The sequence below is a fragment of the Carassius carassius genome, chromosome 41, assembly GCF_963082965.1.
Source record: "Carassius carassius chromosome 41, fCarCar2.1, whole genome shotgun sequence".
In the NCBI taxonomy this organism is placed as follows: Eukaryota; Metazoa; Chordata; class Actinopteri; order Cypriniformes; family Cyprinidae; genus Carassius; species Carassius carassius.
This window is the reverse complement of record NC_081795.1, coordinates 2914004-2930808: the sequence shown is the minus strand read 5'-3', so window position 1 is coordinate 2930808 and position 16805 is coordinate 2914004. Positions and strand designations below refer to the sequence as shown.

The following is a 16805-nucleotide window of genomic DNA, read 5'->3' as shown; positions in this document are numbered from 1 at the left end:
ATTTTGGGGTGGAATATGACTATTCCTTATGAGATTCATGCAAAATGACTATCAGTCCAGGAAGATTGAAGCATGCTCATAAAGAGACTCTTTGAGAAACACTGTATGAGAAAAACAACCGCACCGCAGCTTCATCAAACCATCCCATCATGATCTAGAGGTAAGATAAATATTTCATCGCTTTGGAATCATCACCACTGAAAATTATAACTTCGGTTAAAAAAATAAATCCCAAGTTAGTTCTGCATCTTGTTTGGATGAATGAAAACTTTCCCATGAACAGCAGCTGATAACAGAAAGAAAGAAAAAGAAAAAAAAAAAAAAAAAGATGATGCTCATACAAAGGACTTTGATTCAAGTTTTCAATTGATTTGCAGTGTGTTTCAACAGGATTTCCCAGCAGCAGCAGCAGCAGCAGCAGCACCCGAGTGGGAATGAAGCAGCAGCAGCCCTTTGTTTTGAAGACCGTTCCTCATGTGAGTTATGAGATCTTCTCGTAGAACAGGAGGTAGGCTTGGGAACTCTGAACTTTGGCCTCTGGAACCGGATGAACACTGCTGTCACTAATGTGAAACCAAGATCCTTTCCTGGCCTCGGCATGACCTGCTATGAGAAGATGATTGGAAATAGATAATAAACAAAACATCTTTTTGTTTCCAACTAAATGCAATTTGATGCAATAAGCTCGCATCAAGTTTGACTGATTTTATGTCCTATAATATTAATGCATGTTAGTTAAAAAAAAAAAAAAAACTCAGCAGCGTAGATACTCACAACCAGCATCGAGCCCGTTTTCTACATGATTGTGAGTTGAAGGTCTTGATTTGACGTAAGCGGTGTAATGTCCAGAGCGCATGGTGCCGCTGTGCTCCACTATACCATAAAGACTATACAGCACTCGCCTCTCATCCTCCTTCACTCCCTAAAACACAAACATTGTTTGATGCACACAGTTTTGAGTGAGTTCACTAAACCCAGAACTCAAGGAGTGATGGATAAATGTTGTGAAGACCAGTGATCATTTACTCACCTTGCAGCTTAAAGAGCAGAATGGAGCGAGATCCAGGATCTGAGGAAACTGCACATGTCTGTTCACCTTACAAACACTGTATCCAACCTACAGGTGAATGACACAATGAAGGGCTTAATGCAGATTTCTTTGAGCTGACTGGTGTGAAGAGATGTGACGGAGGAGGAACAAGCGGTTTTACCTGCTGGAATCTCTTCAGGTGGAGCGTGAGAACCGCTGGAGGATCAGAGATCAGCATCTGCTTCAGGGCATCTCTGTAAACAGCTTTCTTACAACCTGAACACAACGACAAAAACTGTTTACAAGCATTGCTCTCATAATTGAGGTTTATGAAAAAACTTGACGGTGTGCAATGATTTCTGGAAGCTTATTATGACTATTTAAAATGGTCAGGGATGAATAAAGTTATAAATGATACACATAAAAAAAATAAACATGGAATATATTTTAATGTATTTAACAATCGCAAAATGAGATGTTTGAAAAAAGCTAAAACAATTAGCGTGCAAAACACGCCATTAAAAGCTCAAGAATGTGAACATTTGAAAGGGAAGAATAAACATCTGTAATGTAACTTGTAGAGTTAGTTTGTTCTATCTAGAGATCGAACCAAAAAAACCTTCAAAGTTAGTTTACAATAGTAACAGTTTAAGTTATTTTCGTCTCAGCGGTGGATACATGTAGAAATCATAATACAGAATAAAAGTGTTATTTTATGTACACCTGAATGTCATACAACCATTAACAAATATCATTAACAATACCATTACTGTTAAATTATACAAATACTAAGTAACTTAAATTTTCAGGGGGTAAATGTGTTCTAAGTGGTTCGGCTGACGAAATGTTTCTGAACCCTGGACTGGGCTGTCAACTGAGTTTAAAACCGAGACAAGAGAGAGCTATGCTAATAGTTGAGCACAGTACCGTCTTCGGCTTTGTGTGCAGACTGGCGTTTAGTGCAGGTGACACACATCAGTCTGTTGTTCTCTGTCAGATGTTCCACCGCAGTGAACTGATACAGACAGGACTCCACCGAACACTCCTGCTTCTCTGGCGCCGTCCTGCTGGCCAGGGACTGAAAGGCCAGGTCCGGGTCCTGATTCACTACGGTGTATTCTTTAGCATCACACGAGGCCTCGTCTCCAGTTGTTTTTAGTGACATAGCATTCAGTTCTTCTACTAACTGGTCCTCTTCATCACAAAGCTGGTCAGCACCATTCTCTTTCTCAGTTGCATTCACATCTTCTATTTCTTCTCCCTCCAAAGACACGTCTTCAGGGGTTTGGTCTTCAGGGGTCTGGTCTTCAGGGGTCCGGTCTTCAGGGGTCCGGTCTTCAGGGGTCCGGTCTTCAGATAAGGCAGTGAAGCGGTTGTTGACAGAAGTAGCAGGTTCTTGCTCTGGTTCCTCATCATCTTCATCCTCATTTTGTGAGCATACAGGAGGTTTCTCAAGGTTCGAACACTCCTGGATGTTTTCGCCTGATTCTGCATCAGCGCTGCCATTTACTGATAGGCTCTGATTGGAGGAGTCTGTTGGATCGGTGCTGCTAGCTGTGCTCTGATTGGTCAGAGAGTCCAGAGTGACTTTACTGCCCAGTTTCTGCTGACGTCTCTGACCCTATGGACACAAAAGTCAATAATAAGCATATAGCTGTATCTCATGTCATCTGAATTCTACTTAATATTTTGGAAATTATGTTACTGGAACATGTGTGGAACAAACATATGTCGGGACAAAAAACAACAACAAAAAACACCTTAATTCAGATAATTCAGGCATGGTGTCATTAGAGTTTGAAACTGCAGTTAATAATAAATAGCAATATTTTGCAATTTAATTCTGTCTTACATAATGGCAATGTATACATAATAGAATTTAATGAAATGAGCATTTGTTTTACATTTTTCTCAATTCACTAAAAAATAAGAAGAGTCGAGGCTAAAATGTGCATTATTCCACCAAAGCAATTATTAATGAATGGCAATATAAAGGCAAAATATAAATAATAGATTTCTATGAGATTTAAAGAACATTTAATTTTACATACTGCGATATTTACTCAATTCACAAAAAAAAAAAAAAAATTGGAGCTAAAATGTTTGAAAATGTTTCAGCTAAATATTTTTGCAATTTAATTCTGGCTCATATAATGGTGACATATACATACACACCAGAATTTAAATTGAATGAACATTTATTTTAAACAATATATACTCCATTCACACACACAAAATTTTTTTTATCATTCAATGCAGTTAACACTAAATATTAAACAGCCTTGTCAATATATATGAGCATCACTACGTGTGTGTGTGTGTGTGTGTCTTCACCTTGGCTTGTTTCTTGGCCTGTTTCTTTGCTTTCTTCTGCTGGTATTTGCTTCCTGTTCCTGTAGGCATGTCTTCATTCCCATTGTCTAGGGATGCTGTGTTTTCTCGGTCTCTATCATCACTGACACTGATTCGATGCTGGGTGACCTTCTTCTGATTCTTCTTCCTGTAAGCCTGGAGGAAACACTCAAATCAGTTTCCCAGAATATTCACATGAGGGATAAAGAGTCTATATGACGCTCACCTCATCAGCTACAGGAAGAGAAAGATCCAGAAACATCTCTGTCACCAGAGACACAGTTCTGCACTCTTTACACATCACTGTGCTGCTCATCTGTCCACCAAACACTCGGTCCACAAAGTTCTTGGGTGCACCGTTTTTCTCGTACTCTGGTGAAAACGATGCAAGAGAAAGTCAAAGACATAGATATAATTCAACACGTTTTGTGTTCAATCATGGTTTAACATTACATTAAAATATATAATTTGCCATTCTGGTAATCTGATAATGACTTGTACCTTTAATAACCTTCTTCATCTGCTCAGCTTCTAAACTTTTGCCAGAGTTTTTCAAAGCCTCCAGAATCCCAGAATGAACTCTCTGGAAAACACAGGGATTAAAAAACAGCAGAAGGACTCAGTTACAGTAAAACGTCTCAAACATTCTTTATAGTCAAATGACACGAGTCCACTGCTAAACTGATGCACATTTCTTCTGGTCTGTGTTGATGTGCTGTTAGAGGTTCATACTTTGACTTCTTCTCCCCTCATGCCGTCCAGAAGGTACCGCAGAAGCTCCTGACTGTCCTGCTGCTGGAAGCCTTTAAATCGTGGAGCTCTGTCAACAACAGATAACAAGAAAGAATGCATTTATTTAATAGAACACAGAAAAAAAACATTTTATTTATATATATATATATATATATATATATATATATATATATATAGTAAAATATTATTGCAATTTAATAGAATTGTTTTTCATTTTAATATATTCTAAAATATAATTTATTCATGTGATCAAAGCTAAATTTTCAGCATCATTATTCCAGTCACATAATCCTTCAGAAATCATTCTGATATGCTGATTTGGGATCATTTTCAAGACTATTTGGTGATTTGGAAATTTCAAAAGAACAGCATTTATTTGAATTAGAAATCGTTTGTAATATTTATGACTTTACTGTCACTTTTGATCATGTTATTGCATTTTTGCTGACTAAAAGTAGTCAGTGGTTAAAAAAATAAAACTGACCTAATTTTAATGACCCAAACTTTTGAAATGTAGGGTAAAAAATTATTATTATTATTATTTTTTGGAGGCTGACATTTGTGACCCTGAACCACAAAACCAATTTAAGATTTATACATGAACTAAAAGCTGAATAAAGAAGCTTTCCACTGATGTATGTATTATGATTGGACAATATTTTGCGAGATACAACTATTTGAAAATCTGGAATCAGAGTGCAGAAAAAAATATTGAGAAAATCTCCTTTAAAGTTGTCCAAATGAAGCTCTTAGCAATGCATATTACTAATCAGAAATTAAGTTTGCATATATTTATGGTAGGACATTTACAAAATATCTTCATGGAACATAATCTTTACTTAATATCCTAATGATTTTTGGCATACAAGAAAAATCGTTTTGACCCATACAATGTGTTTGTGGCTTTTGCTACAAATATACCCCAGCGACTTAAGACTTTGATCTACTGTAAAAGTGAAAAGTTAGTCAAAAGAGATTGATTGAGACATAATCCAGTTTCTTACAAGGTCATAATGACCAAACTAAAAACAAGCAATCAAATCTTTTCAGGACAGAACATTGTTGTTATATAACATGAGGCGTCTGCGCTGGGAACACTCTTGTTCGGCTACTTACTTTTTACACACTTGTGTGAAGAGTTCTTTCGGGGTCACGACACCTTTCTTGGATTCCTGGATTTCATTCAGTAACTGACACATTGCCAGCGTGAGCGACCCGGGCCTTTCCAGCTGGATCTGAAGAGGATCCTGAAAACATAATGTGGAAACATCCTATTAGATGAAGCTTTACTCATAAATTGATCCAGAAGAGAACACACTGTGGCTCAGCATCAGTACCAGCTCAGATGACAGGCCAGGAGTTATGGTGAAGCAGCTCTTCTCATCTGTGATCTGGTTCAGCAGTTCTCGCAAAAACTGCGTCTGTGATAAATTCTGAGAGGGAGACAAGAACATCAGGGTTAGCGGAGCATGCATGCATGTTTCTGTTTGTCATGTGAAGTGTTTTATACTCTGCACCTGCACGACTGCATTGAAGAAGCACGTGTTGCCCAGATTACTGAGACCCTTGACGCTCAAGACACCAGAGCTTCCTGCGGATGCTGCTTTCTGTCTTCTGGGACTCTCATCATGATTTGAGCTGCTCTTTTGCTTCTTGACCTCTTTCTCTTCGTCCAGCGCTTGCTCTGCAGGATTCGTCACTAAGCTCTCCTTCTTACTTTCTGCAGAGTATGCATGCAAATTGATGCTTTTTAAGGCAAAACACTACAGGCAAAATCATTGTTATTTCATTCACCGGTCAATTTTAAGGTCATTCTGCTTCCAAAACATTTCAGACTAATGGAAAGAAAACCTCCAAAATACACAATTAAGTGTTTATTTATTACATTTCACCTATTTAAATTATGAAACATATCTTTACCAATAATTTTCTCAAATGGAGTCGGAAATCTCCCCTTCAGCAGGGCTTACAGTACATACAACTTCCCAGTTTATAAATGTTGACGGTTTTTATAGAAATGTTTGTTTATATATCATTCACATGATTTATATAATATTTTATTCCTAACTTTTTTTGGCCGTTTACACAATTTTCTGATTAATGAAGTGATTAAACCCTAGTAAAAACCTTTAACTCTAATACGTCAATCAAACTGGAATTTTGAACATGGCTTAAATGTTCCGATTTAGAATCTGGAAATGCAAATTAGCGTATATTTAACTAGATAACATCTAATTTGCATATTCAAAAAACCTGTAATACTTCTAATATGATAAAAAATCTTAAAATATTATGATTAATAAGCTGGGTGGGGTATGGTGATATCTAAAAGTACAGATTTTTACCATATTCATGTGTGATGTCTTGCCTTAAATTAGTGCCTTTGGTAATCCCGAACACTTTTAGAATATTAAATATATATATATATATATATATATAGATAACATCACTGAAATGACTTTTTTTTTTTTTAAATGTGCAATTTCTATGATCATCACCTCTAAACACATAAAATACATATATTTTATAAGGGTAAATTTACACCTAAAAATCTAAAACACCTACTTTTGTTGGAGTTCCTCTTGCTAGGATCCATCAGCACCTCTTTTCTTATGTTTGTGATCAGCTGCGCCAGCTTCCCCGTGCTGGAATACTCAACTTCATCATCACAGATGTAACACCTGCAGCACACAGAGCTCTGAATACACAAACCTGCCACATTTCAGTGAGGAAGTGGATGTGTGTCACTCACCAGATGCTCCAGACGTCCAGACTGAGCACTAAACAGTGTGGCTCGGATCGAGGCGTCTCGTAGTGCTTGATCGCATGCTGATTCTCCGATCTCCCGCAGCCCTGACGAGGACCATAACATGGGTTTTTATGTGCAGGCCAACAGTAACGTATTATAAGTCACCTGAGCACTTACTCTGTGGCCGCATTTCAGACATATCCACACAGCTGGACTTTCTCTGTCAGGTTCATCCTCTAAAATCTGCTTTTCGACAGGTTTGTCCGGCTCACAGTCCTGACACGAGCTCAAGTGCTCATCCAGAATGGCTTTCTTCAGTAAGTTGTGCTCTATTCCTTTACGGATGTGAGCGCAGGACACTCCTAACAAAGCATCAGGAGAGTCGTGTGAGGTTTCATGATTAAAATCACTGTTCAAGGGCAGCTGTCATACATGTACCTGCTGTCTCAGGACTTCTGTCTGCTCGTGGACTTCTGTCTTTCCCCTTCTTTTTACCCATTCTGGTTTATAGAAGAGCACCTGAATGGGGTCAAAAGCATGGCATCTATATTAACAGCACATAATAATACAACATAATACATTTATTACAACAAATAAACGCCAATGATTGACAAAAGATCGTTTATGACTGTATCAGCAAATAACGTTCTCCGATACAATAAAGTTGAGTCAGCTTAATTAGTATACAATTAATATTGGACGTTAAATCCACCGAAAATGCAAATGAACTGCAGCAGCTGTGATTTTCAGAAGAAAAACATGACGAGAACCGTTCAAGTAAACTTACGAAGCCACGAAATTCATTTAAAACTCTGTAAAGGGAATTTCATCCATCCAAATTCCCGAGTTTAAATAGTTTGTAGCGTTACAAAATGCATTATAACATCAGTGTAAAGCATGAGCATCAACTGCTCGGAGTGTTTCCGGTTGAAGCGCGATAAGTTCATTTCAAAATAAGAGTCTGACTGAAGCGTATTTAAATTCAGATTGGACAGGACACGTGTCTTTTTATGCCACTGTTAAAGGCTATATATATATATATATATATATATATAATGTTAATTAGATTAGATTTACACTCAAAACACTTAAAACATTCAAACTCACTATTTATTGAAAAATTTGACATTTCCCCCCTTGAGACGTGCACGCGAAAGACTTTTTATTATTATATTTGTATTCAGAAATGTTATCTATAATCTATTTATGACTTCAAACAAATTAAGCTTTGTTAATTTTTGGTTTATGTGTTACATGCTTTAACACTGTTTTGCCTTCACACAAATCAGCTTTTTCGGTGATTTAACACCTCGTGATCTGAAGCTTGAATGCTTTGTTCCAAGATCCAGAAGGAAAATTAAAGTAAACAAAACTATGAGCCAAAATGTGTGTTCTGTGAAATGTGGGGTCTTCTATTCTCCATCCAATCTATTAAAAAAGTTATTCCAAATATGTACAGTACCTTTTAAACCAGATCATTCTAGAGTATATTTCTGTACAAAATTTTTTTTTTTTTATAAATAAAATTCTCTTCAAATACAAACCCGAAAACTTTATTGCCTTGCCAACAAAGGGAAGGAAACATTAAATACAAAATGCAACATTTAAAATATATATTTTCTAATGTAAAACATGTCACCTTAAATTAAATTTACACAGAGTAATAAAGTAAAAAAAAATTAAGTTTCTGTAAAATTGATTTCTTTCTCCCATAAAAAAGTTGTCTAGTGCACAATACATATCTTTTATACAATTATACAATGCATTTCACTTTCTTTTTTCACTTTCATGTCTATGGCTTGACTTTTGTCACTTAAAAAGATAATTCCCACAAAAATGAAAACTCTGCCATCAAAGAAACAAGTGTTACAGCATATGTACTGTAATCATATCTAGCGAATTCAAAACAATCCAAAATTGTACACAGTGGTATTCAACATTCATGCACAGATCATGTACAAAATTGAGTCTTAAATTATACAGCAAGTTCAGGTCCTCTAAAGAGATAATTGTGGAAATGTAATGACAACAGTACTTCAAATAAAACAGACTCACAAAATATAAAAACAATACAGTGATGTGAATTCAGTGTGATCGCTGTGTGTCTCTGTGTCTTCAGTCTGCATTGACTGTGTGACTTAAAAAATGGAATCAAGAGTAATATGATTCAACATTAGTAATTAAACTAAAAACAATTAGTAATGAACTTTGTTCAGACTGAAAAAAGTAAGAAACTAAATACTTTTTCCTCAACGTGGAAGTAAGCCTATGGGTGAGACTGTCGTTTCATTAGTCGCTATAGGTAAATAACGAGCAGAATAACAACGTGCAGTAAACGGTAAAACTGTTTGCAGTACAAACAAGTGTGTTCTTAATGAAGATAACAGATTAAAATAATATGATAGGACACATTAACTGTCAGTATCAAGCAGCAAAACGTACTGTTTTGTACAGTTAAAAATAGCTGTAATTTACAAATGGCGGCGCCCATTTTTACGTCAGGAAAACGGTAGATAATATAAAAGATTTTGGTGTAAACTTTCATAGATCATCATAAAAGTAGTTAAAAATACAAATATTTTACAAAAATAATTCAATAAAAAAATTGCATATTTGTCTCTCTCTGGTCTCTCTAGTAGACACATTAATAACATCTATCTCTTCATTAATCAGGCTCTTAAATTTTACTCAAAGTAAAACTTTTAAACCTTTTCTTGATTTAAGAGCTACATTGTATTCAGTATCTAGTAAATCTAAAACAATCCCAACTCTCTAACAGTACTTGGTACTTTATACATTTTTTTTAAATGACAGTTTTAAATGACAGAGTGAGTTCAGGTCCTCTAACAAAATATTGTGGAAATCCATAATTGAAGAGAACAGAGATTTAAAAAAAAAGATTGCCATTTGTCTCTGTGTCTTCAGTGTGTGTTGATTGTGTGATTGTGTCTCTGTAGCAGTGGATCCTAAAGAAACTGGACTGAAGTCTAAATACTGAGAGTCCTACAATAAAACACACAGACAGTCACATATGAGACTGAGACATTAATGCTATCACATCAGCAGATCCATTTCAGAAAACAGCCAGAGATATGAGAAACTGCTAATATAAAATTAACAGTAAATGACCAACAATTCTCTCTTTATGACAGAGACACTGTAAAATATAAAAATATTGATATATTGGTAGATCAGTCAAATTACAGAATGTTAAATTGTATAGACTAATGCAGAGCTGAACAATTATCTAACACAAATACCCCAGTTACACACATACTGTAAGATCCCTGTTACTAAACTTGGACCAATTTAAATGCTTTAAATAAAAATATACTTACAAAAGTATAATCTCTCCAGTTTATAATGTGGATCATCCTCCAGATCAGAGAGTAACTTCACATCTGATTTAATTAGTCTATTCCAAGACAGATCCAGTTCTCTCAAGTGTCCAGGGTTTGATCTCAGAGCTAAAGCCAAAGCAGCACAACCTTCATCTGTGATTCCACAATCACTCAACCTGTAGAGAACAACGACACACTGTGAACTGTAGTTGAAGTATCTGTAGTTTGTCATTGACTCTGGTTTCAGAGAAGAAGAGGAGATATGATAACAATCACTGCCACATACAGTACTGCTGCTGACAGAATGAGATTTATGCATGTTGATGTTCAGTGGTGCTGTTTGAAACGGTCATGTGCTTCAGGAATCAGAATCAGAATCAGAATCAGAAAGAGCTTTATTGCCAAGTATGCTTGCGCATACAAGGAATTTGTTTTAGTGACATAAGCTTCCAGTAAACAGAGACAACAACACACAGACAAAAAAAAAAAAAAAAAAAAATATTTACAGGAGAATTTCAAATTGGCAAATAAATAAGTGTATAAACAATTGTGCTATAGATGATAATGGAATAGGATTGAGTGAGATGCAGGAATGTTCTAGGATGGAGGGGTAACAAATAAATATAAGGATATTGCACATTTTTGCATAAGCATAAGTTTAAGTGGGAAACATTTAACTGTTCATGAGGTAGATTGCCTGGGGGAAGAAACTATTCTTGTGCCTTGCTGTTCTTGTATTTGCGGCTCTGAGGCGCCGGCCAGATGGCAAAAGTTCAAAGATGGGGTGACTTGGATGTGAGGGATCCAGAGTGATTTTCCTCACTCTGGATGTGTACAGTTCTTGGAGGGTGGGCAGAGGAGCACCAATAATCCTTTCAGCAGTCCGAACAGTTCTCTGTAGTCTTCTGATATCTGATTTTGTAGCTGAACCAAACCAGACAGTAATTGAAGTACACAGAACTGACTCAATGACGGCTGAGTAGAACTGTTTCAGCAGCTCCTGTGGCAGGTTAAACTTCCTCAGCTGGCGAAGGAAGTACAACCTTTGTTGGGTTTTTTTTCACAATGGAGCCAATGTGATTGTCCCACTTCAGGTCCTGAGAGATGGTGGTTCCCAGGAATCTGAATGACTCCACTGCAGCCACAGTGCTGTTCATGATGGTGAGTGGGGAAAGTGCAGGGGGGGTTTCTCCTAAAGTCCACAGTCATCTCCACTGTTTTGAGCGTGTTCAGCTCCAGGTTGTTAAGACTGCACCAGACAGCCAGCTGCTCAACCTCCTGTCTGTAAGCAGACTCGTCACCGTCCTGGATGAGGCCGATGACTGTAGTGTCGTCTGCAAACTTCAGGAGCTTGACAGAGGGGTCTTTAGAGGTGCAGTCGTTGGTGTACAGGGAGAAGAGCAGAGGGGAGAGAACACATCCCTGAGGGGCACCAGTGTTGGTGGAGCAGCTGTTTGACATGAATTTCCCCAGTCTCACTAACTGTTGCCTATCTGTCAGAAAGCTGGTGATCCACTGACAGATAGAGCTAGGAACAGAGAGCTGGGTCAGTTTGGTCTGGAGGGTTGTTGGGATGATGGTGTTGAAAGCCGAACTAAAGTCCACAAACAGGATCCTCACATAAGTCCCTGTTTTGTCCAGATGTTGCAGGATGAAGTGCAATGCCATGTTGATTGCATCATCCACGGACCTGTTTGCTCGGTACGCAAACTGCAGGGGGTCCAGTAAGGGTCCAGTGATGTCCTTCAGATAAGCCAGAACCAGTTTTTCAAACGACTTCATGACGACAGACGTTAGAGCCACAGGTCTGTAGTCGTTAAGTCCTGTTATCTTGGGTTTCTTTGGAATGGGGATTATGGTGGAGCGTTTGAAGCAGGAAGGCACTTCACACAACTCCAGAGATCTGTTGAAGATCTGTGAAAAGATGGGGGCCAGCTGGTCAGCACAGATTTTCAGACAGGCTGGTGTAACGCCATCTGGGCCTGGTGCTTTTCTTCTTTTGTTTTTCTTGAAGACCTGGCGCACATCATCTACACAGATTTGAAGAGCAGGAGGTATGGAGAGGGGGATTGCAGGAGGTGTTAATGGTTGTGTAGGGAGATGGTCAGAGTGGGTGTTGGGGGTTTCAAATCTACAATAAAACTCATTCAGGTCGTTAGCAAGTCGTTGATTAGCCTCAGTGCAAGGGGATGGTGTCTTGTAGTTTGTGATGGCTCTCAGTCCTCTCCAAACTGAAGTAGAGTCGTTGGAAGTAAACTGGTCTTCCAACTTTTTAGCGTAGGTCTTTTTAGCCGCTCTAATCTCTTTGTTCAGTGTGTTCCTGGCCTGATTGTACAAGACCTTGTCCCCATTTCTGTAGGCATCCTCTTTGGCCTGACGAAGGTGTCTGAGTTTTACTGTAAACCATGGCTTATCATTGTTGAATGTTAAATAAGTCCTGGTAGGAATGCATATATCCTCACAGAAACTAATATAGGATGTTACAGTCTCTGTGAGTTCGTCCAGATCGGTGGTAGCAGCTTCAAAAACGCTCCAGTCTGTGATGTCAAAACAAGATTGTAAATCCTGCTCTGTTTCGCTGGTCCATCTCTTCACAGTCATTACTACAGGTTTAGCAGATTTAAGTTTCTGCTTGTAGGTCGGTATGAGATGAACCAGGCAGTGATCAGAACGTCCCAAAGCTGCTCGTGGAACAGAGTGATATGCATCCTTTATTGTGGTGTAACAGTGATCCAGTATATTACTGTCTCTGGTGGGACAGGTAACATGCTGTCTGTATTTTGGCAGTTCACGGGAGAGATTGGCTTTATTAAAGTCCCCAAGAATGATTAAAACAGAGTCTGGGTGTTGTTGTTCTGTGTCTGTGATCTGATCAGCGAGTTTCTGTAAAGCTGAGCTCACATGCGCTTGAGGAGGGATGTAAACACTAACCAGAATGAACGAGTGAAACTCCCGCGGCGAATAGAATGGCTTGCAGTTGACAAACTGCATTTCTAGATCAGGACAGCACATCTTCTTTAACACAGTTACATCTGTACACCACCGTTCATTGATGTAAAAGCATGTCCCACCGCCGCGCGATTTCCCCGTTGATTCTGCGTCGCGATCCGCTCTGAACAGCTGAAAGCCCGGCAGATGGAGCGCGCTGTCCGGTATGGCGTCATTCAGCCAGGTTTCCGTGAAACACAGAGCAGCAGAGTGAGAGAAATCCTTATTTGTCCGAGAAAGCAGAAGGAGTTCATCCGTTTTGTTGGGTAGAGAGCGGAGATTTGCGAGATGGATGCTAGGCAACGGCGTTCGAAATCCGCGCTTCCTGAGTCTGACGAGCGCTCCCGCTTGCTTTCCCCGTCTGCGCGTCCTGAAGCGCTTGATCAGCGCTGCTGCTCCTCCGATAACAATGTTCAGTAAAACGTCTGTATAATAGAAATCCGGAAAAATATCATGTGGTGTGTTCTGCCGAATGTTCAGCAGTTCATCCCTGGTGAAACTGATCGTGTTTGTTAAACAAAAAACAGGAAAAACGAACAAAAACAGTACAAACACTGGAGAGCCAAGCACTGAAGCAGCCATGTGCGGCGCCATCTTGGATCAAGAGGACTGAACAGACACACAAAGTTGAATGAAACAAAATTACGAAAATATATGAATACCCCTTTAAACAACCATCCCCTTTATATTAATATTGTTGTGTATTTTGTAAAACTCGTAAATGTAAATTAAATATTAAACTTCTTTACATATAACAATTTACAAACAAAAGAACGAGCACTATCAGAACATAAAACATAATTTCACCTGTGTTGTCTTTTTTGCACAAAAAAGTACTGTGAGATGGTTCTTTAAAAAGAAGACAACAAAAGTGTGATATTTTCTTGATTAATTAATTCCTTACATTTATATAGCGATTTTCTAAGCGCTTACATAGACAGGGGGTATCTCCTCATCCACCACCAGTGTGCAGCATCCACCTGGATGATGCGACGGCAGCCATAGTGCGCCAGAACGCCCACCACACACCAGCTTACTGGTGGAGAGGAGACAGAGTGATGAAGCCGATCAGCAGATATGGGGATTGTTAGGAGGCCATGATGGTCAGAGGCCAATGGGCGGATTTAGCCAGGATGCTGAGGTCACACCTCTACTCTTTTCGAAAGTCATCCTGGGATTTTTAATGACCACAGAGAGTCAGGACCTCGGTTTAACGTCTCATCTGAAGGACAGTGCTTGTTGACAGAATAGTGTCCCCATCACTACACTGGGGCGCTAGGACCCACACAGACAACAGGGTGAGCACCCCCTACTGGCCTCACTAGCACCTCTTCCAGCAGCAACCTAGTTTTCTCAGGAGGTCTCCCATCCATGTACTGACCAGGCTCAGCCCTGCTTAGCTTTAGTGGGAAACCGGTCTTGCGCTCCAGGGTGATATGGCTGCCGACATTTGTTTAAAGTCATTCCCGACATAATGTTATTGTGCTGTATGTGTGACTGAGGGACAGAGAGAAGATACTATGACAGGGGATGCGTTCCATTCAGAAATGATCAACCTATTTTATCTATTTTATTATTATTTTTTTCTATCCATTGTTAGAGCTTTTGAACACTAAAAAGTGTGGGATTCAAAAATTGTCATTTAAATTTATCTTCAAGGTCCAGAAGCATTCACTGTGAGATGAAGCCTATTAAAATGCAGTTTGAATGCCCCTATATGTCAAGTTATGAAAGCAAAAAAATACCCATGTATAGGTTTTTGCTCTGTAGCCTTTTGTTCCTAAATTAATCTGTTTTTGAATTAATTGAGTATTGAGTAATTGAGTCAATGATCCAATGATCCATTTATAATTTATAAGCAAGATGGCGCGGTAACATTCAAAAATAGTAAGCCATGGTTTACAGCAAAACTCAGACATTTTTGTCGGGCCAAAGAGGATGCCTAAGGAGATAAGAGTGGCTAAGAGGAGCTACGCTAAAAAGTTGGAAGATAATTTCACTTCCAGTGACTCTGGAAAGGTCTGAAAGCCATCACCGACTACAAGACACCATCTCACAGCACTAAAGCGAAACAACAACTTGCTGAAGACCTGAATGAGTTTTATTGTAGATTTGATACCCCCCACAACCGTTCTGACCATCTCGCTACACAACTGTTAACACCTCCTGTAACCCCCCTCTCCTGCACTTCAGATCATTGAGGATGATTTGTGTCAGGTCTTCAGAAAACAAGAGAAGAAAAGAGAAGAATGCACCAGGCCCAGACGGTGTTACACCAGCCTATCTGAAAACCTGTGCTGAACAGCTGGCCCCCATCTTTTCACAGATCTTCAACAGATCTCTGGAATGTGAAGTCCTTTCCTGCTTCAAATGCTCCACCATCATCCCGTTCCAAAGAAACTAAAGATAACAGGACTTAACGACTACAGACCTGTGGCACTAACGTCTGTCATCATGAAGTTCTTAAAAAACTGGTTCTGGCTTATCAGAAGGAAAGGACATCACTGGGCCCTTACTAAACCCCCTGCAGTTTGCTTACCAAGCAAACAGGTCCGTGGATGATGCTCTCAACATGGGACTGCACTTCATCCTGCAACATCTGGACAAAACAAGGACTTATGTGAGGATACTGTTTGTGGACTTTAGTTCAGCCTTCAACACCGTCATTCCAAGACTCCTCCAGACCAAACTAACCCAGCTCTACTTTCCTAGCTCTATCTGTCAGTGGATAACCAGTTTTTAAAAAGATAGGCAGCAGTTAGTGAGACTGGGGAAATTCATGTCAAACAGCTGCTCCACCAACACTGGTGCCCCTCAGGGATGTGTTCTCTCCCCACTGCTCTTCTCACTGTACACCAAACAACTGCACCTCTAAAGACCCCTCTGTCAAGCTCCTGAAGTTTGCAGATAACACTACAGTCATTGGGCCTCATCCAAGACGGTGATGAGTCTGCTTACAAACAAGAGGATGAGTAGCTGGCTGTCTGGTGCAGTCTTAACAAACTGGAGCTAAACAAGCTCAAAACAGTGGAGATTATAGTCGACTTCAGGGGAAACCCCACTGCACTCTCCCCACTCACCATGATAGACAGCACAGTGGCTGCAGTGGAGACGTTCAAGTTCCTGGGATCCATCATCTCCCAGGACCTGAAGTGGGACTCTCACATCGGCCCAACAAAGGCTGTACTTTCTTTGTCAGCTAAGGAAGTTTAACCTGCCACAGGAGCTGCTGAAACAGTTCTACTTAACCATCGAGTCAGTCCTGTGCACGTCTATAACTGTCTGTTTTGGTTTAATTACAAAATCAGACATCAGAGGACTACAGAGAACGGTTTGGACTGCTGAAAGGATTATTGGTGCTCCCCTGCCCACCCTTTAAGAACTGTATACATCCAGAGTGAGGAAAAGGGCTCAGATAATCACTCTGGATCCCTAACATCAAAGTTATTCCCTTTTTGAACTTTTGCCATCTGGCAGATGCTACAGAACCCCAAATACCAGGACAACCAGGCACAAGAACAGTTTCTTCCCCCAGGAAATCTACCTTATTAGTTTATACATTAACATAGCTATAATTATGAGATAATGTGCT

At 39.3% G+C, this 16805-nt stretch overlaps 2 protein-coding genes across 4 annotated transcripts in view; both read right to left on the bottom strand.

The window, feature by feature from the left end:
* Window positions 1–231: 231 nt before the first annotated feature.
* Window positions 232–7831, bottom strand: LOC132123446 (ubiquitin carboxyl-terminal hydrolase 16-like). Of its 3 annotated transcripts, XM_059534057.1 has the most exons (19): window positions 7672–7831; window positions 7323–7403; window positions 7062–7246; window positions 6888–6988; window positions 6701–6816; window positions 5653–5855; window positions 5473–5568; window positions 5252–5382; window positions 4115–4202; window positions 3884–3965; window positions 3609–3754; window positions 3365–3538; window positions 2387–2651; window positions 1958–2356; window positions 1212–1306; window positions 1031–1117; window positions 775–922; window positions 410–606; window positions 232–378 (listed from the first exon to the last, which is right to left on the bottom strand). In XM_059534057.1, the coding sequence occupies exons 2-18, from the start codon at window positions 7381–7383 to the stop codon at window positions 482–484; spliced, it is 2502 nt and encodes an 833-aa protein (XP_059390040.1). In that variant the 5' UTR covers window positions 7384–7403; window positions 7672–7831; the 3' UTR covers window positions 232–378; window positions 410–481. The 3 variants fall into 3 exon arrangements, with proteins under 3 accessions (XP_059390040.1, XP_059390038.1, XP_059390039.1); XM_059534055.1 differs by having other exon boundaries at window positions 1958–2651; window positions 7672–7830; XM_059534056.1 differs by having other exon boundaries at window positions 410–603; window positions 1958–2651; window positions 7672–7830.
* Window positions 7832–9742: 1911 nt separating this feature from the next.
* The window catches only part of LOC132123425 (NLR family CARD domain-containing protein 3-like), a 36946-nt gene continuing 29883 nt past the window's right edge, over window positions 9743–16805 (bottom strand). The window contains exons 12-13 of the mRNA XM_059534025.1: window positions 10223–10401; window positions 9743–9887 (exon numbers count right to left, since the gene is read on the bottom strand). Of these exons, the coding sequence (XP_059390008.1) occupies window positions 9886–9887; window positions 10223–10401 (181 nt within the window). The 3' untranslated portion in view covers window positions 9743–9885. The remainder of the gene's footprint in view (window positions 9888–10222; window positions 10402–16805) is intronic.

Excerpts from the sequence above, each read along its gene's own strand:
- LOC132123446 (XM_059534055.1), bottom strand. The coding sequence starts at position 7,383 with ATGGGTAAAAAGAAGGGGAAAGACAGAAGTCCACGAGCAGACAGAAGT. Across the intron at positions 5,856-6,700 it reads CAAGAGGAACTCCAACAAAA|AAAGTAAGAAGGAGAGCTTA; the intron begins GTAGGTGTTTTA and ends CATACTCTGCAG. Across the intron at positions 3,966-4,114 it reads TGAGGGGAGAAGAAGTCAAA|AGAGTTCATTCTGGGATTCT; the intron begins GTATGAACCTCT and ends TGTGTTTTCCAG.